We start from the raw sequence: 27,958 nt of genomic DNA, 5'->3' as shown, positions 1-27,958 counted from the left end.
GAACTGACAAGAGGGCAAAGTTGGCCATATGATGGAAATCGACAACATCCAGCATGGCACCCCAGTACTTTTATAATGAGAAAGGTGTATTGGTAACAACTTGCCAAAAAGAAGAAAGGCATAGCGTATTACAGGTATAAAACATAGCTGCCAAAGTTGGCAGTTTTTTAACCCTGAAACGTAAACTCAGATATTGAGCTACCACACTTAACAGCTTTTGTAACCAAACTCTCCAGTTGCCTTTTAGATCTGTCTCTACAGTAAAACGTCTTTTATACAGTTTCTCAGTTCCAGAATTCGCCATGAAATGCATTGACGACAGGAGTTTCATAGCTGCTTTGTTACCAATAAGTGTCAGTGTTGGCATTACGCGTAGCAGAATAGTACCAGTATGGCAATGCAAAGCAACACAAACAGCAGCACTTGTGGCAACATCTGGTGATGGTGCGTTTCAGATGAGAATGTGCTATAACTTGTTTGTCTCGCACTTTCTGGTAGGAAAAAGTACAGTATTGTGAAGCTTGCATTGCTGTGAAAAACTGTAATGCCAACAGGTAAGTCGCTGTGAAAAACTGTTATGCCAACAGATAAGTAGAATCACAGAATGCAAATGAGCCCCTTAGACCTGCTTGAGCGTGGCATCGCAAGATGTCTCCAGTGGTGATGTCAGCTGCTTCGTACCAGTATTCCGCTATGTTAATGCTAAGACGTACTACTACCCATATAAGTTAAAACTCTATAACACCCCGTTTGTATTTGGTGATGCTAATTTTTCCAGGTTATATATGTTCTCTCTATTCTTTCACCCCACTGTGCTTTCTCAGGACAAATCGATGATGTTCTACTGCTCCGCAAAAAAAAAAGAGCTGATTTCCTATGTTTGCATCGCCCGAGCCTTTGTTCTGGTGTGGTGGCACATTTGCAACCAGCTGCTCATGCATGTGGTTTTTCCTGACTTGATAGAAGTGTGGCTCAAGATTAGCTGCAACAGCACTGTACACAAAATGTTCTTTTCCTATAATATTGTCCTGAAACAGGCAGCATTCTAATGTACAAGGTTTTTCTTTACAATGTAGCACTTATCACAATGTCACATTGGAATTTTTACATGACCTGCGCTTGCAGAACCACTGCACATGTATACATATAGAGATTTAGGGTTACAAGTGAAGCATTTTTGACTTGCAGCGTAAAGGGGAGACTCCAATGTCACACATTTTCTTCTGTGCAGCAAAGATGGCTGCTGAAGAGAGCGCAAGTCAATAAGACATGTTTTCACCTCAGAACTTTGCAATTGCTCGTCTAGCATAGAGTGGTGTCAGTCATACAAGGGAGTCGTGAAAGCCGACTGCAGCCTAAGAAGCATAAGCTACCGGTGGCCAGGGCACAGAGCTCCCTATAGCACTACCTGAAGGGAACTCGAGTGCCACCATCTATGCGAGTATATTAATAAAGGACAGTGTGACTCCACGGGAATGCTAGGACGTGGATAGTTCGGCTTATCTTAGATGTGGCTTGGCCAAAAATGCAGCATTGTTGTGCAAATAAATGCGGATTTCTTGGTCTGAAATCTTCATTGGTGTCTTCCCATAACACCCCATGCATCAATGTTTGCCCGCGTAGAGTATACCGTACCAAGCAAACAAAGAAAATTAAAATGCACAACTGGAGTCGATGCGCAGTAAACCTGGTCCCCATCTTTTCTCCAAGTTTAGCAATGCACCATTGATATTGTTCCCATTCTGTATAACTTTGCGCGCTAGTATGAGAGTTCGTGCTTTAACGAAAATTTTTCTTCCTTAACAGAGAAAAAAAGTTTATTTTAGACACTGTTTTATAGGGACCCAACCATTATGACAGATGGAGTGCTGGTTGCCGAGCGTGTCATCATATGTGTCCTGGAACTACGAAAAAGGTAGCACTCTGAAACCCTCATTTCCCGGCACTGCCGTGCGTACAACAGCACTACAGCACCACTTTTCACTCTATAGGTAACTGTAAGAAGCTATGTGCCAGGCCATATGGTCACCTATACACACAGGAACTCATCTTAAACCAGTAGCCTACACCAGACAACACAGATGCTCTTCCGAGTCCACTGCTCCCATGCTTTAGATGGGTTCGTAGGAGTCTGTACTGGTACAACACACCACCGGTTCCACAAACTAGCACTCTGGTTGCGAGGCTCCTAACAACAAAATTGAGAAGAGCTTCAATGAAGGCAGCTCTCCGATGGTGCTCAGGGGAGGCCCATCTTGTCGAGCAGGCTGTTGACACGCTCGTTGAGCCATGCGCGCTGCTTAGGCAGCAGCCCCTGCACCCAGGACTCGGGCAGGGCCGAAAAGCCGTCCCGGCAGCCGAGGAAGGCACCCGCTAGGCAGCAGTTGACACTGCTGTGGCCCCCTTGCATGGCTAGGCAGCTGATGGTAGACCTGGGGAGGGAAAAAAAAATAATGAGGATCCTACGTGCTCTGGGAATCGGTTTAAGCAAAGCTTTGTTTCGTTTTGCAAGGGACACTGTCCTTGTTTAGTACCATTGGCAAGCATAGACGCACAGCGAAGTTGGACATGTTTTTATTGGGAAGCACCTCACTCAACGTAAACTTTCGCTTCAACACCATGGATGTGCTCTACATAAACCAGACTCTATCGCATGCACTACAAGCTGAACCAAACTTGCCCTGCATGAATTGTTTCTCAAAGTAAAACCTATTAACAACATGGTCTTGTCCTGCTGCCGCCTCATCACTGCTTCTCAATGCCCCTCCAGCTTCGCATTTACAAACGTGTGCTCACATTTTAAGCCATTCCTCAGGGCCTGTCTATGCTGCTCCACATCGTGTTTGCAAGTCTCGCATTGTAAAACATACTTCACTGTGTATTGAAAACATGCCTGCTCTGCTTGATGCCTCTTGTGTCCTTCACATTCAGTATGTGCTTCGACTCTATTTTGCTTGTGTTGGAGCCCGCATCTGTACTACAAGTATAATGCTGCTGGTTGCCCCAGGCCTCCTAGGTCTACGCCATCTTTGGGATGGGCCCATTGTGCAAGGCAGCAGCCAGTGTCCGTCAAGTGAGAGGAAGAAGCAAAGAAAGCCTTGCTCTGAAAATAAGGTGAGATTGGTGCCTCACACACTGATGTGTTCTGGCTAAGAGGGTTTCCAGGCACTGCAAATTCTGGAAATAGCCAGGCAGTAGGTAATGTAGGCCACACACAAAAAGTAAGGTAGCCAAGGAAGTACTTAAAATGCAACTGTACGTGATTATCAAAAGTACTCACATTGCATGCCCACTGATGTGCCCTTGAGACGCACCTTCAGCTACCAACTTGTACATAGAGGTACATTTTAATGCAGTACTAGAGACAAAGAATGCGTAACTGGCTTTAAAGGCATGTTACATGTGTAGTAAAATTGAGTGTCAATTTCGTCAGCACTCATTATTATTGACAGTTTCGTCGTAACACTGCAATACCTGACATTTAGATAAGAGAGCCAGCCAGAAAATAGCAAAGAAGCAGAGGACCCATACTTTTGAAGGCAGGAGTACTCTAAAAGTAGCTAATTTAATGCAGAGTAGCCAAACCTGGCAACCTATTCATAAAATAAGCCTCTGAAGCCCGGATGAAACTTCAGAAGTCATACTGCGGATGCCCTGTTACAATGGTCATCACAGTCAATGCACAGTGAGCTAGGGAGTACCACCTTTATTAGGCTGTATGGATCTTACTCAACACTTGTTTGTGCCATAGGTCAGGTGTTAGGGCACAACAAAACATATTATTGGGCTAGTTGCTGTGTCAACAGCACCAGAGTGCACAAATGACAAATGGGGAGACCAAGACGATCACAAGATACTTTATGATCTTTTCGGCCTCTTTGCTTGTCCTTTGTGTTTGTCGCCATTTGTTGGGGCACATATTGATGCTCTGCAAATGCAACATGTGCCATAGAGCAATTAAACTAAATTTTTAGTTGTATCATGTTCATTAATTTACATTGTAATCTGTCACGCTGACATACGATATACAGCTAACTGTTCAAGTAATGCACAAGAGGTGGAATAGCGCCAGGTGCCACAGGTGACTTTATTAGGTCTGTTTACAATTCTGAAACGTATGGTACAGCACTGCCTTATCAATTAGCTCTTAAATGCCTGTCCTTGAGCTGTAGGCACTAAGGAACGTGCTTGCATGGCACAAGTCATGTCTTTTGTCATTGCACAATGTCCTCACCTGTAATCAGTGCACTGCTTGAGAGCCATGATGCTTGCAGATAAGGACTTGAATGGGTGACTGCTCAGCTGCTGATCATTCAGCTGCAACCTGCCCATCCAAAAATGTGACAAGTCTTAGATTGTTACTAAACAGGCTCCATTGTAGACCTCTATTGAGAATTCTTGCGTAAAAATAAACTGTGCAGTTACACGTACTTGCATGTTGAATGTTGGTGTGGCCAAACGTTTGGAACAACAAAGCAGTTCTTAAGCTGAGTTGGTCACACCTCATTTTAGTGGAAGCTGGAAGCTTCATAACAAAACCAAAAGCAAAAATCCAGTATGGCACCCGTTATGAGAAGTAGTTGTTACATTACACTTAATCAAAGTTGCATTTACTAATTATCAAGACATTGTGCCAGTGGTGGGAAGAAACAATTACTACTAGACCCTTTTCTTCATAACTACAATCTGTCAGCACGGTTCTCTTGCTGTGAATTTATCTCACTAATCTCTGCTCTATCAAATCAGATTGAAAGGTGATGCCATTAAATGTATGTAAGGGACTATCATTTCTCATTAATAATATCACTGACATCCACATGCTTTTTGTGCGTGGCTTAAACAGCAATTTATAGTATGTCTACTGTTACGACAAATATGTGATGATTCTGATGCCACTGCATTGCACCATTGTTGAGCTATTGTTTTATACGTGATTAATGAACTCGGCACGTTAGTTGCATGTTCCAATAAACAAGCACATCACTAAAAGCTACCACGGCGTTAAACAGGGATTCTACTAATCGGCAGACAAATCAAGCATATAAAAAATGTTTAAGAATGTTCCTTTGCAGGAACTCACTCTTCAAAGCTGCTTGCTTCAAAGCATTTCTTGAAGCTTGCAATGTTGCCTTCGCTTGTCAGCTGCTTCACTGATAGCTGGAACACTGTGTCAAGTAGCCTCTCCACATCTGTGCAGCTGTAAAGGTTGTGCTTACCCTGTGAAGGAAGCGTCAAAGTGAAATTATCGCACATGAGCCTTCATCACCGTATCATAATTGCGTCATCGGTTTTCCATGCAGTGCCGATAATTCTGCCCCATTCATTTAGTTTCGTGTGAAAAACATCCTCACATAGCATTGCAAGATCTACAAGTAAGACACACTTCACTCAGCAAGAGTTTGCAACCAAAATTTGATTTTCAATGGCTATTGCCAGCCAGCTTAGCATGGAACTAAGGGCAATTTGCATCACTAAAAAGCTACAGTGTCTTGTTACAGACTATAATAACATTTCAGGTTTAACATTTATAGCTTTAACAAGCTGTAAGGAATGCCATAATTGAAGGGTGTGAAATAATTTTGAGCAGTTGGTGGTGTTCCTTAATATGTACCCAATCTAAGGAGACAAACTGTTTTGTATTCCACACCCATTAAGATCTGTATATCATCCTCAGTGGAAGAATGCAATAGCTACAGAGACACCGGGGTGAGAACATGATTATGAAGCTAGAGGTGGTCAACCTTTACACTGTTGCAGAAGATTGTTAAAATTGTGTGATAGTAAGCAACAGCTTCTGTTTGTTATGCTTCTTTCCTCACAATTTTACATGTAAGAAATGAAGCAGAGCTTGAAGTCATGTAATTTGTAAAGAGACCGTAATCATGTAAAGAGACCGTTGATCTCAGAAAGAAATTATGGGAAAGTAGTGCGCCGGACCGAGCTAAGGGGGCACGGGTATCACTCGTGTATGATAAATTAAAGATAAATGGACGCATGTTTGTTTGGGATCAAGAGAAAAATGAACGGCGTCTGTATAAAAGCCGGAGTGACAAGATCGATAAAGATGTAACAACTCCAACAGCAAGTGCGCATGACCGGCATGAATCCTTTGACTCGGATAGTTCTGCCAGCAGTTCAAGAAAACCGCCCCACTCATAGCTACGAATTCTTGTGCAAAATGCCCGTAGCATCGTTAATAAAGTCACAGAACTAGAATATATTCTACTGGCGCATAGTCCCCATGTAATGCTACTTACAGAAACATGGCTGCGTGAGGGAATACGCAGTGATTGCATTGTTCCTTCCGGGTACAAATTCTTTAGGTGGGACAGAGATTCACGAGGCGGTGGTGCTGCCATCATAGTTAAAAATTCCGTCCATGCTTCTACGATTGAATCTAATGTTCCCGAAAGTGTATGGTGTAAGCTTACATTCGAAAACAGAACGTACTTCATTGGCGTAGTATACAGACCACCTGCGTCTTCGCCAGCGTTTCTGGAACTGCTAAGCGAATTCTTGGCTGACCATGTTAACAGGAACACGAGGCTGATAATGGCTGGGGACTTTAATTTGCCGCACATTAACTGGCAAAGTTTATTGCCCGGCGAGACAGAAACAGTTAGCTCGGAAAAGCTCTTGGAAATAAAATTTTGTCATGGCTTCGAACAAATTGTTCAAGAACCAACTAGAGTTACAGAAAAGTCAAAGTCATTATTGGATCTTGTTTTCCTATCGCACAACATAATAGATTATGCATTAGATATATTGGAGGGCATATCAGACCATAAAATGTTGTCTTTGGACATACAGACCAATGTGGGCATTATAGGGAGACCGTTTGTACCGGTAAAAGTAAAAGACTTTAAAAATGCAGATGACACCGCCATCATAGATTTTTTAGAATTACAGTTTAGTTACTTCGAGCAGGCATCGAAGAGCGAGTCTGTGGAACAACTGTGGCAAAGATTTAAAAGTAGCATCATAGCTTGCGTCGAGCACTTTGTTCCAACTCGTATTAAGAAAACACGCAAACGAAACCCCTGGATAACACGCAGCATTATCCATATGAAACGGAAAATTAAAAGACTACGAAAACAGAAAGTGAGAGCGATGGAAGTTGCAGCTATAAAAATGGAGATGAAAGAAGCTCTTGTGAAATCGAAAAAAACAGTTCTTTGATCACACGCTTGCCAACTTTCTTAAAAGTTCACCACACAAATTTTGGCGTTACTTCAGTGAAAGAAAGGAAAAAGTTGAACAGATCGAACACGAAGGGAAAGTCCTGACACGAGTTGAAGACTTAGCTGATGCTTTCAATCGCTTCTTTCAATCTGTTTATACGACAGACAAAGGTGATAAGATAGGCGAATACATGAACGGCGACATGAGGACCGCAATGGAATCAGTTATTGTCAGCCGTGAAGGTGTTTTACAATTGCTTCTTGAAGTAGACGCGAAGAAGGCAAGCGGACCGGATGGTCTACCAACTGAATTTTTGAAACGATATGCCGAATGGGTTTCCTTTTACTTAGAGATAATATATGCGAAGTCAATTGAAACTCGTTCACGTCCACAAGACTGGCGCAATGCAATAGTAATCCCTGTTTTTAAAGGTGGCAACCGTATGCAAGTAAACAATTACCGACCCATATCCCTGACGTCAGTTTGCTGCAAGGCTCTAGAACACGTTATTGCAAAGCATATTATTAGTTTTCTTGACACTAACGAGTTACTTTCCACAATTCAGCATGGATTTAGGAGCGGTCTTTCTACGGTGACACAGTTAACAGAAACACTCCATGATTTCTACCTGAACATGGATGCACACCTACAAACAGACGTAATAAGCGTTAATTTTAGGAAAGCTTTCGATAAGGTTTCTCACCGTAAATTACTTTTTAAGCTCGATAAAATAGGAATAGGTAAAGAAGTAATACAATGGATAGAGGCCTATTTATCTATGCGTCAACAGTCCGTAAGGATTGAGGATTGCATTTCAAATCCATTGCGTGTGTACTCTGGGGTTCCCCAAGGTTCCGTTTTGGGACCAATACTTTTTTTGTTGTTTGTTAATGATATCGGTGCACTAGTCGAACCGCCTGTTAAAATGAAATTTTTTGCTGATGATTGTTTGATTTATTCGCCAATAGGTTGCGAAGATGACCAAATTAATCTAAATAGATGCTTACAGGCATTAGACGAGTGGTGTTTAACATGGGACATGGAAATAAACTATAGCAAAACAACATTTACGCATATTCGCTCAAGCAGGAGCAAATTTTCCTTCATATACCACATCGGAAACCATCCTCTGAATAATGCAGCTTCTTTCAAATACTTAGGAGTCAGTATTATGCACACATTGCAATGGCACTCACACGTTGATAATATATGTTCTAAGGCAAACCAAAAACTAAACTTTTTAAAGAAAAAACTGGAATGCGCTACACGGGACGTGAAATTAACAGCCTACAAAACTTTTGTACGACCAGTCTTGGAGTACGCTTGTGTTGTGTGGTCCCCTCATCAGAAAGTCCTGAAAGCAAAAATAGAAAGAATACAAAGATTGGCAGTCCGTTTCATATGCGGTAAATACCGACGCATGGAGTCTGTTACAGCCTTGTTAAAATCGTGTGAACTAGAGCCTCTGGAGGAACGCAGAAGTAAGCATAGGCTAAAGTTTCTTTTTAAAATCATGAGTGGGCGAACGAAAATAAACAAGGATCTATATCTACAACCCCCAGGACGGAGATGCGATCGTCTAAACAATAGCAGAGCTATTCAACCTTATTTAACACGTACTGATGCTTTTCGTTTCTCCTTTTTTCCTGACACAATTGAAATGTGGAACAGATTGCCTGATGCAGTTGTGAGCAACGAGGGCTCTGCCGAATTTGAAAATGCGTTGGATACTTTCTTTTACGAGAATGTATACTAAATTGTTGCTGCGAGCACTTTCGTTGACTTTTCTTTGTATAACTACTGTTATTTGCTTTTGTTAACTTCCAAGAGCGCCAGTGCATTTGTATGTTACATAGAAAGAAAATTGTGTATCATGTATTCTTGACACATCACCCTCCCTGTAATGACCCCAACAACGGGGTTGACAGTATCAAATAAATAAATAAATAAATAAAATAAATAAAATAAAAAAATTTTCATAAGGAACCTTTGCATGATGTGTCTGCAAACATGTACTTGGGTTCACACATTGTAGTCATAATAACGCACATTCAAGTTGGTTGTTGGCTGAACAAAAGAAGAAGGATGACCTGGCATGGTTTTCTGGGAGATAAATTGTAGTTTTCAACTCTGCTCTCTTTGCAATTAAGTTGTCGTAAGCTATTGTCAGGTCACGTTCGTCTCCTAGCAGCCTGATGGATATCTATCACGCGCTTCTTCTTTAACCCAGTGAAAAGTTTGCCTGTGGCCTGAAGGATTCCATTTATGATAGGTAGTCTCATGTTCCCTCACCTAAAACTTTAGCAAGCATCAACTTTTTTTTTCTACTGAATCAACAGCAAGCAAGAAATGGCCAATGTAACAAAGTTTTGCTTTCACAGCTCTTGCTTCAGCATGACAATCAGGTTTAACGTTGCTCAATATTGAGCAGTCATTATTTCAGCTATCCATAGAACCCTAACACTTTAAGTTGAGCTCTGCTAAGGTCTGCTAAGCTGAACGGCAGTCTCTGACAACAAGAACAGTTTGTGAATCTCTGTTCAGTCTTAAGCAGATTCAGAGCACATCTGCTAACTAGAAGTTCTGATAAGATAAATAGGTTTCCAAGGTCTCTCTAGATTATTCCTGAAGGGAGGCTACTGTACTCGCAAAACTGTTGCTACCCCTGAATGAGCTCTGACCGCCATGAAAACCCATTGAGATGCAGCTGCTGCATTCGCACACCTGTAGTATGGTTGCAAGGGTTGTTGAAATGGCCACTGATGCTGCCTTGCACTGTTCCTCTGGGTGAGTGGCTAGGCAGATCCGCACAGAGTTTGACGCAACCTCTGACAAGTTGTGGAACACTGGTATGCCTGCACAAGAATGGCCAGTTCATGTCCATCTTAAGGTACACTTGTTGAAGTAATAATTTTACAAGATGGACTCAATACTAACAGCTAGGCACTTTTCATATAAAATTAGCCACAAAATGCCAAGATCAGTGCGAATGTCCATGCATCTCTACATTTTGTTAAACTAATGGTGCTGTTTTGTACACTCAAGGCATGGACTGGTATATTACTATAACTAGCTTCACGTTCTGTTTATCTCGTAACATTCCTATTCCACAGTCTGCGGGTCATAAGGAGAAAGCGACTGTGCATGTGACCATGCAGACATGCCCATCAGACATTATGCCTAGCCTCTTGTAAAACTTGTATTGTTACAAAGCCCCAGAGATTGAAAGAGACAGAGTTCCCCATTATCCCTAGCCTTTGGTGCACCAGGCTTGCTACATGTGCCCTGCAACAGAGCCTGGTGACAGACCCCGTCAACAGCAGAGTGGCATGAAAACTTTCAACAAAACATACAACTAATGTAAGGGTCTGTATTTGCTGTTTTCAAAACACACACATATTAGTATATTAGCAACACCAGTGGGATTGGCTGTCCGCTACGTGCCTTACAGCATTAAATGCAAATGCTTGAACCCCGACAGCCTTGATGACAATGCACAGAAAATGTTCTCTAGCAGCACATAATATGACATTTGTGGGACACGTAAGCCTCCAGCATGGTGTATTCAACAGAATGCAAACAAGAGCAGATGTTTCCAAGACGAATGATGCTTCTAGTACGTACCTAGTGCAATAGCTCTTGTTAGGGAGCCATTGTCAACCAGAACTGGAGCGCCAGCTTCGTGTGGTTTGCCAAGGCCATTGTTGCAGGCAGGCTGGCTTCGTTGGAAGACTTGCAATGCTACTTGGTGCGGGGCGCTCATGTAGCCTTCCTCCTGCAGCACCTGTTTGAAAAGATGGTGCATTTGAACAACAGGCCTTCCTGAGACTCCTGTAGTCGTAGAACTGTAGTCGTAGAACTGTGGTCCTGTAGTCGTAGAAGTCTTACGATTACCAAGATGGAAAAGCAGTGCTGTTTCATGCATGAAAATGATGGAAAAAGGGAGCCTGTGATTGATACCTACAGATTTTCATACTTGATTAACATCTTTCTCAGAGAACCGAAATATCCTGAAGATGAACCTGGCAAATCAGTTGTTGCGTTAGTCGAGCTAGTTTGACCCCTCCTAGAACACTGTGCAACATGCTGCTTTTGCCATGGTAATATATATATATAGGCAATTTCTATCAAAATATAATGGGTCATGCTACGGTGTGAGGTTAATGTTGAATGTTCTTTGCATAGCTTTGACCACGTTTTAGATGAAGCCACTTTCAAAGCTTCCTTATCACAGCGTTTCCACTGGGTCGCAAAGCCTTCTAAGAGACCCGCATATATGGTGGCACTTCATTTCCTGCTTCATGCCTATAGTTAACATGAGGTCAGGAATCGGGTTGACCTGTCACAGGTGACCATTAAACAGACCTTTAACTTTCACAGAAGCTTTGTCAAGATAGGATGGTTTGGACCAGGCACTTGAATAGTTTTGCTTTATAAACACCTGCCTGATATGACATTCCAAAAATGCATGGAATGTGCATTTTGCATTTAATGAAACAAACTATTCAAAGGCAAAATATGACTCACCAGTTTTGTGAGGTCAGACAGGAGGAAACCTTCCGCATCTCCAAGCTCGGCCACGCCAGAACGTTTCCAGGATACCAGTCGTTTCGCAAAGTCGAGTTCGTCAACAACGCCAGCCCATCGCAGCAATGAGTCGAGCACTAAAAACTGCAGGAAGGTATCGCAAATAGAAAGCAAAAGGTCTGTTGGGATGTTATGCTCATGTACATAATGAGTAAATGGAATGAAAGCATAGAATGTTTCGTGTTTCTTCTTGTCTGAACAAGAATTTTATTGATGCAGTAGCATTACACTATCTCAGTGAATTCCTATTAGTAACTAAGGTATAAGCATCCAAGAATCAAGTGCTTGCAGGGCATCTGTCCTGTTCCTTACAAGATATGATGTGGATTCCACAATGCCTATGGGAGCACTGACATCTAATATGAGGATCTGATTCTATTCATGACACCTCATTGGCACCACAGGTGACCACAGGGGAGCAAATAGCAGCATTATTTTGTTCGGCCTCCTATATACTGATGCACATAGAAAATTCTACATCTTTCAAGATATACTTTTAGTAATCAACAGATGAGACGTCTCAGGCTGGAGCCAACATTTCAACAAGGGAACCTGTCTTCGCCAGGTACTTCTCTTGATCCTGTGAACATCCGTCATCTTAGGACATACTCTCGGCATGCAACTATAATTGTCATTTATTTTATGTGTTCCCTTTCTTTAATTATACGGGCTAGGCATTTGTTTATTAGGAACACCGTGTACATCTAGGCATTTCACAGCAGTACTGAGAGCGAAGTACCAGGCATTAAGTAAATTACACTCTAAAGGGGGTACAATTTCTTAAATTATTACAAGATGTTCTCTTTTACTTCTAATTTGGACTTATTTACTCCTTATTTACTCCTCTGCAGTGTGAATAATTATGACAATTGCTGTGATGTCAAAATTACGTTCTAATGACATGAAATTTTGTAAGAGTGCACTATAACAAAATTTCTCACTTTATGGCTTATCTTGTACCCAAACAATAATTGTCATCTTCTTGCATGCGTTTCGGTTCATTCTTGCACTTGCTACTTTCCTGTCAAGAATGCTGTGTCATGCTGATAGGCATGTGCCATCCGTGACCTGAAAGCACTGGCCATGCAGCATTAAGCAAAGGCACAGGAGATAGCTGACAATTATTGCTTGAGGACAAGATAAGCCCCCAGAGAGTGTCAACATTTATTAGAGTGTTTGTTACTAGACAGTATCTTTTACACCTCGCTTTGCATTCGCTTAGTCCTTGGTTGATCCTCTTTACTTATCTGATAGAAATACACACAAGAGTGATTACAACTACTGTTGTGTCAAAATTATGCTTCAAATGGTGTGCAATTTTTTTAAAGCAATATCCTGCATACATTGTTTTGTTTTTAAAAGTGACAATTTTTTTACCATATTGTACTTAGTTTCTTCTTCATCATTGTGTGACGATATTACACTCTAAAAACAGTTTATACCCTTTGAGGCGTATCTTTGTCCCACAACAATAATCGTCATCAATTTTGCATGCTTTTCTTTTCTTTAATGCAGCAGGCCCAGTACTTCGAGGTGACAAACGAAATGCATGTCATCAGCGTTATGAAGCATTCTTGACAGGAAAGTAGTGACTGCAAAGTTTGTCAAAGGAAGCACAATAAAAGGTAGATGAAAATTATTGTTGTAGAACAAAGATATGCCTCAAAGAGTGTAAACTGTTGTTAGTGTAAATGTTATCTTTAATTCCTCTATTGGACTCGTTTACTCCTGATTTACTCTCATTGCTTCCTTGTTTACACTTTCTTTACTCCACGTCTGTATACATACACTCTTACAAAAGTTTACCCCTTTGGGTTGTGTCTTGTCCCACAAAAATAATCATCATCTGTCTTGCCCGCATCTCCTTTTTTTAACGATGCGAGCCCGGTACTTCCAAGTCTCGACCGGCCTGTGTGTTATCAGCGTGACAGAATCCCAACAGGAAAGAGGCAAGCACCGAGTTTTCAAGAAAGGAAACGCAAGCAAGGCAGATGACGATTATTGTCGTGGGACAAGATAAGTCCCAAACGGTGTAAACCATTTTAAGGGTGCAACAGACAGAAGCACATGCCAAAACAAGGTTGAGCTTGCCATTTGATCAGCATTGCATGTCCAGTCCCCCTGCTTCCATCGCACCCGATGCTCATCTCTCCTTATAGATGCATACTCGAGGCACTGTAGGTCATAGTAGAAGGCGCACTCATCTACAGTCAGGAACTCGGTGGCAATACCAATTGCATCGCCAATGGCAGCTCCATACAGCAGGCCTGCACACAACGAATGATGTATGTCACCAGGATCGAAGTACTGAAACAGGGGTGAGATGGTGCAGATTTGTGATCGTAACAAAGCGGTGTCATACAATGAGAACAGTTTAGAGTGGTAAATACATGCACATGAGTGGAGTGCATGCATGGTACTCTCATATATATATTTATTTTTCAAGGTAATTGCTTCTATACATAGAAAAATAAGCTACAAACACTAAACATCAGCAAGAACATGTGGCAGTTAAACATGTGTAGCCAATGTCATAATGCAATCTAATTCAACAACAACAAAAAATGGTTTTAAGGTGCTCAGACCCTTTGACTAAAGTAAAGCATGTGTGCTTGTTCATTGGTTCAGACTGTGCCATATTACTTGTCCTTGTTGCAACATGATCTTTGGTGATGTTTGGTCTTTGTTTGTGTCATTTTGTTACATTGCTTGCCTTTCAGTTTTTATCAACTAACACAGGCCACTGCCTCTAACAAAAAGTTTGGTTGACAATAAGCACATGCCCTGTCTGCTTCCCACTCTTTTGGTGTCCTTGATTCATCAGGTGGCATATTTAACCACATTGCCAAAGCGTCAAGCAGTAGAGGCAACATTATTTAAAGAAACGCTAATTATACAGGGTGTTTCTGCGAACACTTGCAAAATTTTTTAAAGGTTGCCTGTGGCAAATAGCTCAATGCTAGTTTATTAGCCGGTCTACTCAAAGCGGCGGACACTACTCGCACAAAAAAAATTGAAATGCAAAATCGGCTAATTAACAAGATTTTCACTAATTAACTTTTTAGCTAATTATCTTATGACCCATATTGCAAGTTACAAATTATAGCCATGGAGTTCGCAAGGCGGATCCACTTGGAACGAATTTTCAAGGCGACACCTGTTTCGAGATATAAATTCCCCAACTTTGCGGAGAAATGCATTGGCGTTCCAGTTATTTGTGTGCTTCAGTGCATGAAACGACGTTTTGTTAACAAGGTAACTGGAATGCCAATGCATTTCTCCACAAAGTTCGGGAATCTATATCTCGAAACTGGTGTCGCCTTGAAAATTCGTTCCAAGTGGATCCGCCTTGAGAACTCCATGGCTATAATTTGTAAATTGCAATAAGGGCAATAATTTATTAAGTCAAAACCTAATTAGTGAATTTTTATTGATTAGTCAATTTTGGATTGCAATTATTTTGGGCAAGTATTGTCCACCGCTTCGAGTAGACCAGCTCATGAACTAGAATTGTGATATCTGCCACAGGCAACTTTTAGAGATTTTTGAAAGTGTTCGCTGAAACATCCTGTATACTGTTACGGCATCAAGCAACCATGAACCATGCAATACTGCCTTTTCAGCCATGCAAATGGTAGCAACTGTCGCTTTAAAAATTTTTAAGTGGCCTGAAGAACTAGCACAGCAGCTTGTACTTGCGCACTGCCACATGCTTTTAAACTGAAAAAAAAAAAAAAAAACGTATGGTACAGCAATACAGCTATATGATAGTGTGCTGCCATATCTCTACAGACAACATGCTATTAAATCACATTAATATCAAGCTACAAATCAAGGCTCTCTGTTTTCTATAATATCGCTGATGCAGGAACCGAACCATTGCACAGGTCTACTGCAACAGAGAAGATCAAGTCAGTGACTATGGCGACACGGGCCTGTGTGACCATATATGCATAGTGTGTGATCCCACGTACCTTTCTGTGTCTGTTCAGTGCTTGTGTGGTGACAATTTTTTGAAAATGGACAAGACGACTATTTGTGACTGGTCTAAGCACTCAAAAATAAATGTCCTCTCGTCAGCTACTGACATAATATAACACACAGGCATCAACATGCAAACAAACCTGTTATCCTGTCCGTAAGTGTATTGGGTTCCAATTTCGTGGCACCAATAGGTGGGAGAAGTGGAGTCTTGATACGACTTGCCGTGTTCACAGTGTCAGTCTGTATCTGCAAGTACTGCGCGTGTGCCGAGTGGAGATTCGGCACTGAGGATGCTACTAGGTTTCCACGCACTCTTGGGAACTGGTTGCATTCGACAGCCCGCAGCGTTGGCTTCTCTTGCATGCGGACTGACTTTCGCAGGTGCTGTAGGACGGCGTCCGAACCTTTCTCGCAGACTGCAGGCGGTGGGCTCGTAATGTCAGCATTCCCAGAGGCAAGAATCGTTTTAAGGTTGGGCAGCCTCCCCAGTGACTTTGGCAGGGACGTGAGCTTGTTGTGACTCACGTTAAGTTTGGCCAGGGTCGTGATCTTCCCCAGGTTGTCGGGCAGCCGTGTGATGAAGTTGTGCGAGAGGTCAAGCTTTTGCAGTACCTTTAAGTAGACTACCGAGTCTGGTATGGAGTCGAGCTGGTTGAACGGAATCAGCAACTCTTCGAGGTGGAAGAGGAACCCGATGCTCTCCGGCAGCGACTTGAGCCGGTTGTAGCTCAGGTCCAACACGCGTAGGTGCGGCAGTCTGAACGGCAGCTCGGGAGGCAACGTTGCAAGTTCGTTGAACGACACGTTCAGCGACTCGTACAACGAAACGGCGTCTCTGAGGCCCCACGGAAGATCCGTAAGGCTCTTCTCGCTGTGGTCGCCGCTGATGTGCTGAAACGATCGAGAAAAACAACCGCTCTTTGAATCTTGCACAGGTACACCCTTGCAATTTTTTTCAATAATGTCGCGCGAGCGTCCACCGCACAGCATATATGTCGGGGGGCCTCGATGTATATATCTGCGAGGAACACGTACTCCTGGAGCGAACAGCGCAGCAGAATGCATTCTAACTTAAAATCGCCTTCCGCGCGCGCTCAAAGTCACCGACCCTACCGCCCCCAGCCGCTACAAGGCGACTGAAACAGCGTGTGATCGACGCTTGCGCGATATGACTGCAAGGGTGCGTACGTATAAACGTTAGTTGGCGTACGTACAGCACGGTAGAATGTGCGAAATGTTTTGGCCGAATAACATACCTTATGGAAAGAGCGGTCGTCAACTTTGACACTGAGGTCGAGATGTCTGTTGAGCAAGTCTGGCGGCGGGGATCCCTCGTGGGTTTCGGCATTCCCCATGTCGCTGCAGCTCAAAGTCCGTCCGGACCTATAATTGCAGGCGGAAAGATTCGTAGACCGTTACCGCATCTGCAGCGTTCTGTTGTGCGGCGACTTGTGCATACAGTTGTTGGAATTAAGACATCGTATGAACTTTCAGCGAGCGATTTCGGTGAGATGTTGAACAACACTCACGTCTGTTAGCTGACGACGAATCCGAGGAATGCCTGTGCGAGGACAGTACGGCCGCTGAGCATTGGTTAGAACGGGCTCAAGTAGTCACACAGAGTCTGCATAACTGTGTTAACATATTCGTCGAAGCAGCAGCTTAGAACGATCGCCGCAGCAATCTAAGTGTTTGACAGCAAACGCATCGGCAAAACTGCTGTCCGGCACGGAAACTGCCCGCTGCCAACGCATCAAGTGTGCAGACGAATTCTGTGGAGTGCGCGTTATCCCCTTCAGCTTTCAGGGTAGAATGCAATAAACGAACCGCTGTAAACACACAAAATAACTAAATTTAATTACAAACCTAATTTATTAGCATCGATCTAAATGATTTTGTTTCCCAATATTTCAGAAGTTGCTCAGGCTCAGGTGACGCCACAGTCGTTGCAGCGATGGCGCCGGCGCACGCAAGTTTGTTGACATCGCGGTGCTGCTAGAATTTCGTGAATGTTTTGTTTTTCTACCCACCGTTCGGCTTCGTTTTCATCATGGGCGTCGTGAGGTAATGTTGCGTTATTATCATTCCTTTGCACAGCTAGCGTGCCTCCCCTGAAACAATGTTTATCACGTTTTGTCACCTTTAAAACCCCCCTAGCATTCATCAGTTTCCGATACCTGAAGGCAAAAGCGGCCAGCAAGCTGCGGAACTTCTCCAGAAGCGTCTTGAAACATTGGGGGCCGTTCGAGAAGGAATATTTACCGTGGACTGCGAGACCTACTACAGTGCACCTAACATAAGTGAGCAACGCGTCCATTTCGCCGACCTTTCTGTCGTTGTACAGTGCCGATACGTTCTCATACAGTGCCTAAACAGTCTGTCGGCACCAACTGTGGCACAGTTTTAATAAGAGAGCATGCAGTACAACCTTCTTGCAAACGCCTACATAAAGTGTCGCATCAAGCACTTTCTTCCTATAACGTTGATACATGTTGATGTAGTGTTGGCTTCAGTACTAATTTTGTGTTCTCGTTAAGTGCGGGTCGCACTGCACGTTGACACACTTTGTTTAGTAAGATGGGACTTTTGAATAAACGTACTTTAACATGAATGCGTCGCAATTTTCAGACCCCAGTCATTCTGTGAACATCATCCACGACACCGAGCATCCGGCGACATGCTTCGCGCTGCTCGATACAGGCATGTGCCTTGTCGCGGACATAACCTTCGACATGCTCATGCTTAAGATGGCCGGAATCTACAGCTCCAAGAAATCGACCAAGATTGAGTCCAGGGGACCCCGTTACGAAGTTGCAGACTTCCTCGTCAAAGTGGGCAGCGTCTCGATGGGACCAAGCTTTCGGGGCATTCTCGTTGAGGTGAGCGTTGCCATGCCAACGTTTGGTCGTCGAGAACTGACGTTATCTACAAAGTGAGCCTCTTAAGTTACCACGAATTGTCGGCCTGCTCGTGACAAAGTAATTGACAGCGTCGTAAATCGGGTGTTTAACAGAAACAACAAAAGACTGTCAGGCAGCCTTTGCAGGGCTTCGTTTGAATACGTCGTAGCTAGTTAGTCAAACATGTCTGCACAGTGGAGACACTACTACTGCCAAAACTGGTGTTTCCTTCGTTGCAGTAGTGCATTAATGTGGTTACAGTCTGTTGCCTTTCACAGTTTTTCACTCGTCGAAAGTTTAGCATGTTGCAGCAAGTCTCCGATAAGTTCAATTTAAAAAGGAGTTAGAGTGTAAGTACATTGGACCATGGTGTACAATTCAAATGAATCAACTAGCGCAGCTTTGTATCCTGTTAATGTGCCTTCTTTTTCGCACAATTTGGGTAATGGAGGGTTTGCCTGCCGTGGTGGCTCAATGGCTGAGGCACACTGCTGCCTATCACAATGACGTGGGTTCGATTCCTGACTGCATTTCGATGGGGTTGGAATGTAACAAGAATGCTCGTGATCCGAGCCTTGGATGCACATTGAAAAAAGCCCATTTGGTCGAACTTAATACAGAGTTCTCGTGCTACAGCATCTCTTGTAGCCTTTGAGTTACCTAGAGACGTTAAAACTTCATAATTTAAATATAAGTGAACACTTGACGCACTGAGGACGACATGTTTTTTTGCTGAAGGTGCTTCCTGAACATCAGAAGTGTTGCTGTTTCTTTCAGGTTGAATATCTGCCATGTGTGGTCCCATCGAGTTGCTGGGACCTGATGCGGGAGTTTCTCCAAGGCTTCATGGGCTCGACCGTGCAGGGTCCTCCCCAGTACCTTCAGGGCCGCATGAACGAACTGTACAATCCTGTGGACACTGTCCAACAGTACATGGAGCACTTCAACAATTTCCGAAGGGCGTCTGCCACGCCCGTGACAGCACCCGCAAAGTAAACGCCGCTGTCCACCTTTGTCATAAAGTCATAAACATCATTCTCATTTCATGCATCCCAGTTTGTTCTGTTTTTGCTGTTTGCGTAAACAGTTCGATTTTGCTTATACATGACACATTACCTTTGTTTCTCTTTCTTCCATTTCTTTTTTTATATGATTGGTTATAGTGGTTTGGGTCATGATGCGAACAGGGAGCAATGTAGTACAAGGCAAACTGTATCAGACGGCAGATACCAGAAAAAATGAGTAAGAAATAGGCATGAAAATATTGCCCAAACAAATGCATGTTGTAAGAAGGCCAGTCAACAATTAGATAAATAATGGTGTTATGCATTTTGGTAAAACTAGAACAAGCAGAGTTTAGTAAGAGAAATGGTGAAGGCATCTATTAGAGCTTGATCCTGGTCACTTTTAAAGGAGCACTGACATAAAAATTTTGGATATTGTCTTTTCTGTTGTAATAAGTAGCTAATGTCTCTGACTGCACGAAACATTGTTTGCTTCAGTGTGTGGCATTTAATTATTTAGAGCCTTGTTCATAACAACTTGTCCAAGTTTTGGTTTGAGAGTGCAACCAGAGGGGACAGTAGGTTTGTAAACGCAGCTGGTCATGTGATTGTACAAAACTGTGACACAACACTGACACGTGAGCTTCGTTGTTGCTAATTGTTTTTGCCCATCTACATACACATGTGCCGCGCGATGTCCTCACCGTTCTCATCATCCTCATTCGTTGTCTAGCGCCGATAATTTTCTGCAAATGGTAGTCACCACCATACTAGTCGTGGCTGATCACTTATACACACAGGCATCTTCAAACCAAGCGCCCTTCCCATGTGTGAACCCTGCGTGAATAACTGCTTTGCTTTTAGCAGCTGCAAATAGAAGGTGATACAGGTCCATGCTAGCGCCGTCTTGGCAACAGCTGCCTTCCCCATTAATGTAGGTAAATTCACATTTTTTTTCTAAGAACCAGGCAAGTTAAGAGTGCTATGTGTTATAATGAAAGCCTGGACAATAAAATGCTATCTTTCTGCAAATTTTCAGTAAGGCAACGCAGCAGTAAACATTACATTAATTTCTTTTTCTAGGCACGAAATGATGTGAGCAAATGCAGCTTACTCTTCAGCGAGGTCCACTTCGTGCATTCAGTAGCGTGCACAAACTCTGTTCACTTCTGCAGCTAAAGGCCATCGCGGGGAAAGTTACGCATGACTATACCCTGCCCTGATGTGTTGGGCAGGGTATAGTATGCACTAGATGTACTGCTGCACTCGCGTATTGTGCTTGGTCAGTGCAGCACAGTCAATACAGATAGTGCAGCTATCCACAGATGAACGCTAACACATACATGCAACTACTGGAGTATGCGCTCGTGCTCACATGCTCCAGTCTGGCCATGCCATGTGGTGCGGGCCGGCTTAATCCTGCATCAGCTTGGCCGGTGGATAGTAGATAAGTTTAGGTTGGGCATTTTGAAGTGCTATCAGTAGCAAGCTTACGTGCGTTCTGGGCTTCTCTCGTCGGTCAAATCAAGTCAAGCATGGGCTTTAATTTAAGATGTATTTCTGAATATGACGGTTAGTGTATTTGTGCACTCACTTTGCATTTTTGGCTGTCATCATTGATGAACTTGCGTTTTCAGGCGCGAATCTCATCCAGAATGTAGGGCTCACTTTGGACATTCAGAAAATGTTCGCCACCATCCCTAATGGACCTATTGCTGATAGAGTTAGTTCAAAACTTCAATCTGTCTCGGGCAAAAATTCCGCTTTCGCGATACCGCAGGGAACTGTTAAAGGTTCTGACTGGCAAAATGTTGCAATTCCAGATGCCAGACCGTTGAACATTCTTAAATACAACTATGCACCGCTAGCTTCGGTGTATGTTTAGCTTTCCTTTTCTCCATACAAACTAAATAGTGAGAAAAGGTAGAACATGAAACCCAAAAATATTGGGATGGTGTTCATTACTGCTTTCATACCTTTTCCTGTGACTTATTTTCACACTGAAATCTCAGATAAGTCTCGTAACCTAAGGAACCTGCATCATTTAGTTAATAAATTAAGAAAATTAGATGGATTTCACAAAACAGGTTCAGTGGGCTGTGTTCCTTAGAAAATTGTTATTTATCCTCACGTGCACAGTGAACGTTCTTATTGAGTTTATACATGCCTAAAGGACAGGAATTGGTGCCTATATATGCCATAAATGGCAGCTTTAGTGCCTGTTATAGGTGTCCAAAACAGTAGTTTTTAGTGCTTATACATCTGGTCTCTGGTCATCAGTGAGCAGTAACTTTGGCAAAAGCAAAAGGCAAGGAATTCCATCACATGATGGGGCAGAGGCAGAGAACAATAACGCTGCACCATTAAGCCTATGAGATGGGGTTGCACAGCCTACAGCTGGGCTACATAATCTCGATGCCATGCTGTTACATTAGCTCAGCACAATGATGGTTGAAGCCTGGCAGGCCTCACTCTGCACAGTTATGGCAGCGCAGCTTTTTACACTATTTGGGTACTGAACGGAGGGAAACAACGAGAACATCTAAGCAGTGGCGGCATTTGATTGCCAATAACTTTGTTAGTGCAGGTGCACTTAGGAACACTTTTTGTTGGAAAAGATCTGCAAGGAGCTGCCCTGTATGACCAAATGCATTCAAGACCTTTCATTAAAATTGTGGCAGGGCCTCTTAAAGGGGGAACAGTTCGGCCACCTACGTTGTGGGTGTAGTGTGTTCATGCGTGATTTTATCTGCATGCATGCATCTGTTGACGTACCTGCTGCATACCGTAGGCATGTTCTGTAGTGTCTTACGTCACTCGCTGTACATATTATGTTGTCTCTACTTACCTTCTTCTCTCTTCTTCCCGTTTCTTCTCTGTCTCCTTCTCCGCAGCATGGAGTAGCAAGTTGGTGACATACAGGCCTATCGAACTCTACAGCCTTTGCTCCACTGAAACCTCTTTTCCCATTTCTCTTTCTCCTTCTGCTTTTCTACCTTGGAAGCAAGACTGGCTGGAGCCACGTTTATCATCTTTCATGGACAGACTTGTGTGATGTGTGTAGCGTTTGTGTGAATCAGTGCATTTCCGTGTCACTTGTTGACTCGGCTGTGCCCATGCTGGGCTCGTATGGTATCCTTACAGACAGTGTGCTTCAGCACGTAAAAACTTTTAACATATGAGATAATTTGTGAGCTCGTAGTGACAGCCAAGTGGAGACACATTTCGTCGAGCTTTTTCCACAGCTTTCAGAGTGTTTTCAGCATCCTATGCAGCACTTGCTGCAACACATAGGGCCAACGTTGCATAAAAACATTGTCATCCTTACCAAAACATCCGCATTCAGTCACTTGCTAGCTTCCGTGCGCATCTGATCGTCATGACAAGTGTTCTGTGGCTTCAATACCTTGCTATTGGCTTTAGACTGTTGCATACTGCTGTCACCTGCTTTATGCAGATTTCCAATTACACTGATTATGTTGTCAATGAGAGCAAATTGAATGCTTGCTAGTACGCACTCTGTTCTGTGCTCTTCATATAGCTGTAGAGTCATTGGACTTTGTGCGTGCCACCTATTTATATTGTGTGTGACATGGTGTGAATGGGTGGACCAAGCCAGATACCAGAAAGACTTACTCCTTTATTGTTGGAGTGTCCAGTACAGTACTAAACGCTACAAAACTGTTTCTCAGGGGTTACCAGGCAGTTGCAAATAAATTATCATAAAGAGCCAGTGAAGCGATGTCGAAGAGATGCTATATGCGTACTATAGTTCAATAGAAAAATGCTACTGATTTGTTCTTGTGCACAAAACGGTCAGCAGGAGTGAAATTAGCCCACAACCTTATCCAGCACCTATCAGTGGTTCGCTGTACTGCCACAAAGGACACATCTTTGTGGATCAGTGCTTATTGCATTGTGCTGCTGAGCACAAGGCCGGAGTATTTATGTATCGGGCTTTGGTTAAATTTTTCAGAACCCCATTTGGGTAAAATGAGGTAATCTGGAGCACTCTCTTGTGCCATATGTCATAGACCTTGTGTTGCTTCAGAAGATGAAATCGCATTGATCAATCAATGAGTCCAACAAAGCAGTCTTTGCAGGATGCTGCTGTAGGCCCTCGTGAGTGGTAATGCCCTGGCAACATTCTCAAACGCGCATGAATCGAACAGCTTACTTAAAGTGTATGAGTACATCCAACACATGTGAATCAAACAGCTTACCTAAATGGATTGTTGCATGCAAATGCAAGCAAGAAACTGCCAAAGTTGAGGCCTCTTACTACACTTCGGCTGCCAATGATGCGTAGTCACCTGCACATTTACTGCAGCTTTAAATGCACGCTCGAAAGCAATGGCCAATGCTAAAGTTGCCTGCTCCTACATTTTTCTTCCTTCCGACCAATTTCTTAATGAGCTCGTCGTTTGCTTCATTTGGCAGCGTCACCAACAAAGCCGGGTCGTCCTTCATAGCTCGCTGGATGGTCTCATAGGCGTACTTGTTGCCCGACCAACTTCTGTGACATACCTGCGTTGTGGAATAAGGCTGCGTGAATTTATATTGTAGTGGAGTTAGGCCAGTTAATGAAAACGCCGGAACTCTATGTATTATTTTATGAAAGTGCATGAATGCTGCAATCTTGGATTGTTTAACACTACTGTTTTCTATCTGTAACTAAATGCGAGGTACTACTGTCGATTCATATTCATGGGAATGGTTGTACGGATCGATGCCTTGGGTGTTTTATGATCATTTAACTTGACATCACTTGGCACAAAACCAAAGGATTGTTCAATCTGTAACAGCCAAATTCAAGTTGCTACTGTCAGTTCATAATGAAAAGAGTTGTACATATGTGGCTGGTGTTTCATCACTATGTTAACTTGACATCAGTTCGCACAAAACTGACAAACTGTTGGTGTAACAGCCCAAGATGACGTGCGCATAAATCGAAACTCTGGTTCCTTTGAGTCAGTTACTACTCAGACTCAATTAACTGCCAGCAGCTGTTGGAATCTCGCAATGAGTATGCACACTATATTGCAGTAGCAAGAAAACTAGCTTTTTTTTACTTCGAAAAAGTTTGCCCTGCGCCATAAAACATGTGAAGCATACAGATTATACACTTATAGTTTGTTATGTTCTGTTAAGTCCAGCGTGGATTTATGATGTATACCATAGATCCACAGATGGTTGTCAGATGGGTAGCTTGGGCTTGACAAAGGTTTCAGCTAGTTGGCGAGTGTTCATATTGGACAAACACCACGAATGACGACAAGGACGAAATAAGTTTTCGTATGCACCGATCATCATGAATATCTTCTGGCTTGGCCAAATTTCCAATCCTTTTTGCTAGCAGGACACGTTTGCTATGCCTAGTGTTCTAGGTTCTCTGAATTTATCTTTGACCCATCGGCGCGCGCCGAAGCTTTCCAGCGCGTGCCAGTGGTTGGGGCATTAGACAAATGTGGTCCCGTACTGGGTCCCTTCATTGCGTTGTTAACTTCTTATATCAACCTATGTTCAAGTAATGCAGGCTCTACCATTCAACATGCGCCAACTATAACCCAGACCCAACAGCGTATTAAACGCTGTATCATCATATTCATGTTCACCGTCGGAACCCTCCTCCTCCTCCTCCAACCCTCGCGTCTCTACACCGTCTCCTTCCCCTATATTGAGTAGCGGGGAAGAGCTTGACCTATTGGACCTTTCTCTTTCAGCTAAATTTCGTTCTTTCTTAACACAAAATATCTCCCCAAACCTGGTCTGCCTTATAAGTTGTGCACAATTTCTACTTGAGGTCTATAGAGGCACATTCGCACTAGTCTCAATTTTGTTCTTCCGGCGTCGTGGTTTTGCTCCACAACTTTCATGTTTTGCGAGTCGGATGCACGTGTACCTTTCCTGCACGAGCATCTTGAAGGTCTTTGGGTCTTCTTTCATCTTGGCGTTTGCCTTCTCGTAAGTAAGCTGCAAGAAGAAAAAGAAAGTCTGAACATCAATACGGTGAGCATCTATATAATGAGTTATATGATACAAAAAAGTAAATTAAAATCTGTCTGGTTGCGCCGTATATGAATGTGTTGTCTACGGTTATGATGAAACCAAAGATTGTAGATCCGACACAGTGTTCCTTACAATGAAGCGAATCTTCGCTCATAGTAGAAAATGTGTATTGTCTTAGCAAAAAAAAATAGAAAAAAAAACACACGTCCTGCACAAAGAGTAACTTGCAACAAAAGTTTTTCGCACGTTTGCATGATCTCACGTGCTAAGGTGCGCACGCCAGGGAGTATAGCCTTACGAGAACGCGGTCTGTTTGAGTTAAGTTGTCACAGTGCGTTACCTACCATGATAGCTCCGTGTATTAGCATTATGTTGCGGCGCACGAGGTCGCGGGTTCGCTTCCCGACCGTGGTGGCTGCACCGATGGGATCGGAATATCAATGTACTCGCGTACCGCACCTTATGTGTACGTTAACGAAAACCAGTTTACTGAAATCGATCCCGAGCCACGCTATAGCGTCCGTGAGTTCCTTTAGGACGTTAAACCCAATCATCGTCGTCATCATCGTTATCATCACCATCTTCATAATTAAAAGGAAGGTTTCACTCATTACGTGTGGTGGATTGGCAATCATTCTGTATTGGCGTATAAATTCATTTTAGTTTTGCAAGCGTTCTTTAATGGCGTTTTGTTCTAGCCATGTAATTATGTAATGACAGATGCACCTAGTTTTTCCACGCTTACCGAGTCAGTGTGCTCTGTCAATGGAACTACATTGTTATTGAAAGTCATAGCGAAAATTTCCTTTAGTACTTTCTCCAAAATATCCTGTTCTGTTTGCTTAGATTGTTCTGATACTGCAAAAAAGAACCAAGTTGAAACGCTTGCCCGTATCTTCCAAGTTCGCAACTTTTCCAAGAAGAAAGTGAACGGATTGTTCGAACTCTTGTGCGGTTAATTTTTTTAGTTCACGAAACTGTTAGTTGAAGTTTGACGTAGTCTAACATGAGATTTCGTAAGCTTTGATTTGTGACTCCTGAGCGTCCCGATTGCGGTGGCATTCTTTTTTTTTTTCTGTCCTTCAACAGGCGATGGAAAGAGTCATTAACAGTGGTCAATAGAGGAAGGGATTTTGGTACGCCGCCAATGACAACGGCACATTTGAGCAAATAACGACGAAAACTTGGCTTACAAATATTGTTACAACACATTCGCAACAATGAAGAAGCAGAATGCGAGCTTGCTGTGGAAGACAACAACGTTAGAGACTTTATACCTGTTTGCTAACTCATAGTGCCACATTTTTGCCAGAGGTGCGGGGTACTGATCCCCGTAGTCCTCGCACGTATGTCAGGGCTCCCTTATGAGCCTTCTTGAAAGCATAAAACAATACGCGTGGGCCGCAATATATCGACGCGCCGATACGGAGGTAAGAAAAAACACATCCGGGAAGCGACCGCATTATGTGCGCTTTCGGCCGTCAGAGGGCGAAGGCATCGCGTTCAGCACGCAATCTGTAGCGTGTCTCGCACCAACGTCTACGAACGGCTGAGGCTTAGTGGGCGCGTGTCACCCGAACATCGTGGCGTTTTCCTCGCGAGCTTCCACGGTTCGGAGAGACAGGGGCCGAGCTTCCGCTCGTTCGCGTGGCATAAATCATTCGGCCGTGCACTTCGTCATTGTACCGATGACCATATATACGTCTTGGTCTCGTCTACTGAATGCCCTCGTCAAAAGGTGTTTTTTTTATCTCGTTATTGTTTCCTTCGGGGCTTTCTATTCTCGTCCCGTTCGATCTCCGATCTGTCTCGCTCTCTTTTCCTCTTCCCTCGCCTGCCGCTCGTTGAACGCGTTGTCGTGCTTCGCGGTGTGACTCTCTGTGCGCTCGGATGCCTCATCTCGTGTAGTACTGGCAGCCTAAACATTGTCCGGCAGCTCGTCAGTGTCGAAGGCAGCACGTTTCGTGCCGGCTGAGTCCGTGCTCGCGTGTTGAGCAGCCTGATCACACCGCCTTTATCCGAAGCTGGGTCGTGTGCAATCCTGCATGCCAACGCGAAAGCCTTAGAGCAGCAGGCCTTTCGTCTGCGCACCCGTTGCGTGCTGATGCTGACAATGTATGAAAAAGTGAGCTGAGTGTGCTGCGCACATCCATCAAGGAGACGTATAATGGAGACTGTGACGTCAGGGCGTCAAGCCCTTCCGCAGGAGTCTCAGCAAAATGAGGTGAAAACAGTATGGGCAGTTAGTTTTCCGAGCTAAACGAAATACTCACACGATTTTGGCCCTGCGGC

The 27,958-nt window shown here is 43.4% G+C and overlaps 2 protein-coding genes across 2 annotated transcripts; one reads left to right on the top strand and one right to left on the bottom strand.

Moving 5' to 3' along the window:
- Positions 1-54: 54 nt before the first annotated feature.
- Positions 55-17,538, bottom strand: LOC135916240 (uncharacterized). The gene is made up of 10 exons (XM_065449551.1): positions 17,283-17,538; positions 17,010-17,136; positions 15,894-16,644; positions 13,861-14,036; positions 11,710-11,853; positions 10,807-10,966; positions 9,907-10,037; positions 5,081-5,217; positions 4,235-4,324; positions 55-2,432 (listed from the first exon to the last, which is right to left on the bottom strand). Exons 2-10 carry the CDS (start codon positions 17,106-17,108, stop codon positions 2,240-2,242), a joined length of 1,881 nt encoding a protein of 626 aa, XP_065305623.1. The 5' UTR covers positions 17,109-17,136; positions 17,283-17,538; the 3' UTR covers positions 55-2,239.
- A 129-nt stretch (positions 17,539-17,667) lies between these two features.
- Positions 17,668-23,143, top strand: MED20 (Mediator complex subunit 20). Its single transcript, XM_065449553.1, has 5 exons — positions 17,668-17,817; positions 17,911-18,053; positions 18,382-18,632; positions 19,431-19,645; positions 22,552-23,143. The coding sequence occupies exons 1-5, from the start codon at positions 17,804-17,806 to the stop codon at positions 22,559-22,561; spliced, it is 633 nt and encodes a 210-aa protein (XP_065305625.1). The 5' UTR covers positions 17,668-17,803; the 3' UTR covers positions 22,562-23,143.
- The last annotated feature ends 4,815 nt before the right edge of the window (positions 23,144-27,958 follow it).

Source organism: Dermacentor albipictus, chromosome 5, assembly GCF_038994185.2.
Source record: "Dermacentor albipictus isolate Rhodes 1998 colony chromosome 5, USDA_Dalb.pri_finalv2, whole genome shotgun sequence".
NCBI lineage: Eukaryota > Metazoa > Arthropoda > Arachnida > Ixodida > Ixodidae > Dermacentor > Dermacentor albipictus.
The sequence above is the reverse complement of the archived record's forward strand: the minus strand, read 5'-3'. Positions and strand labels throughout refer to the sequence as shown.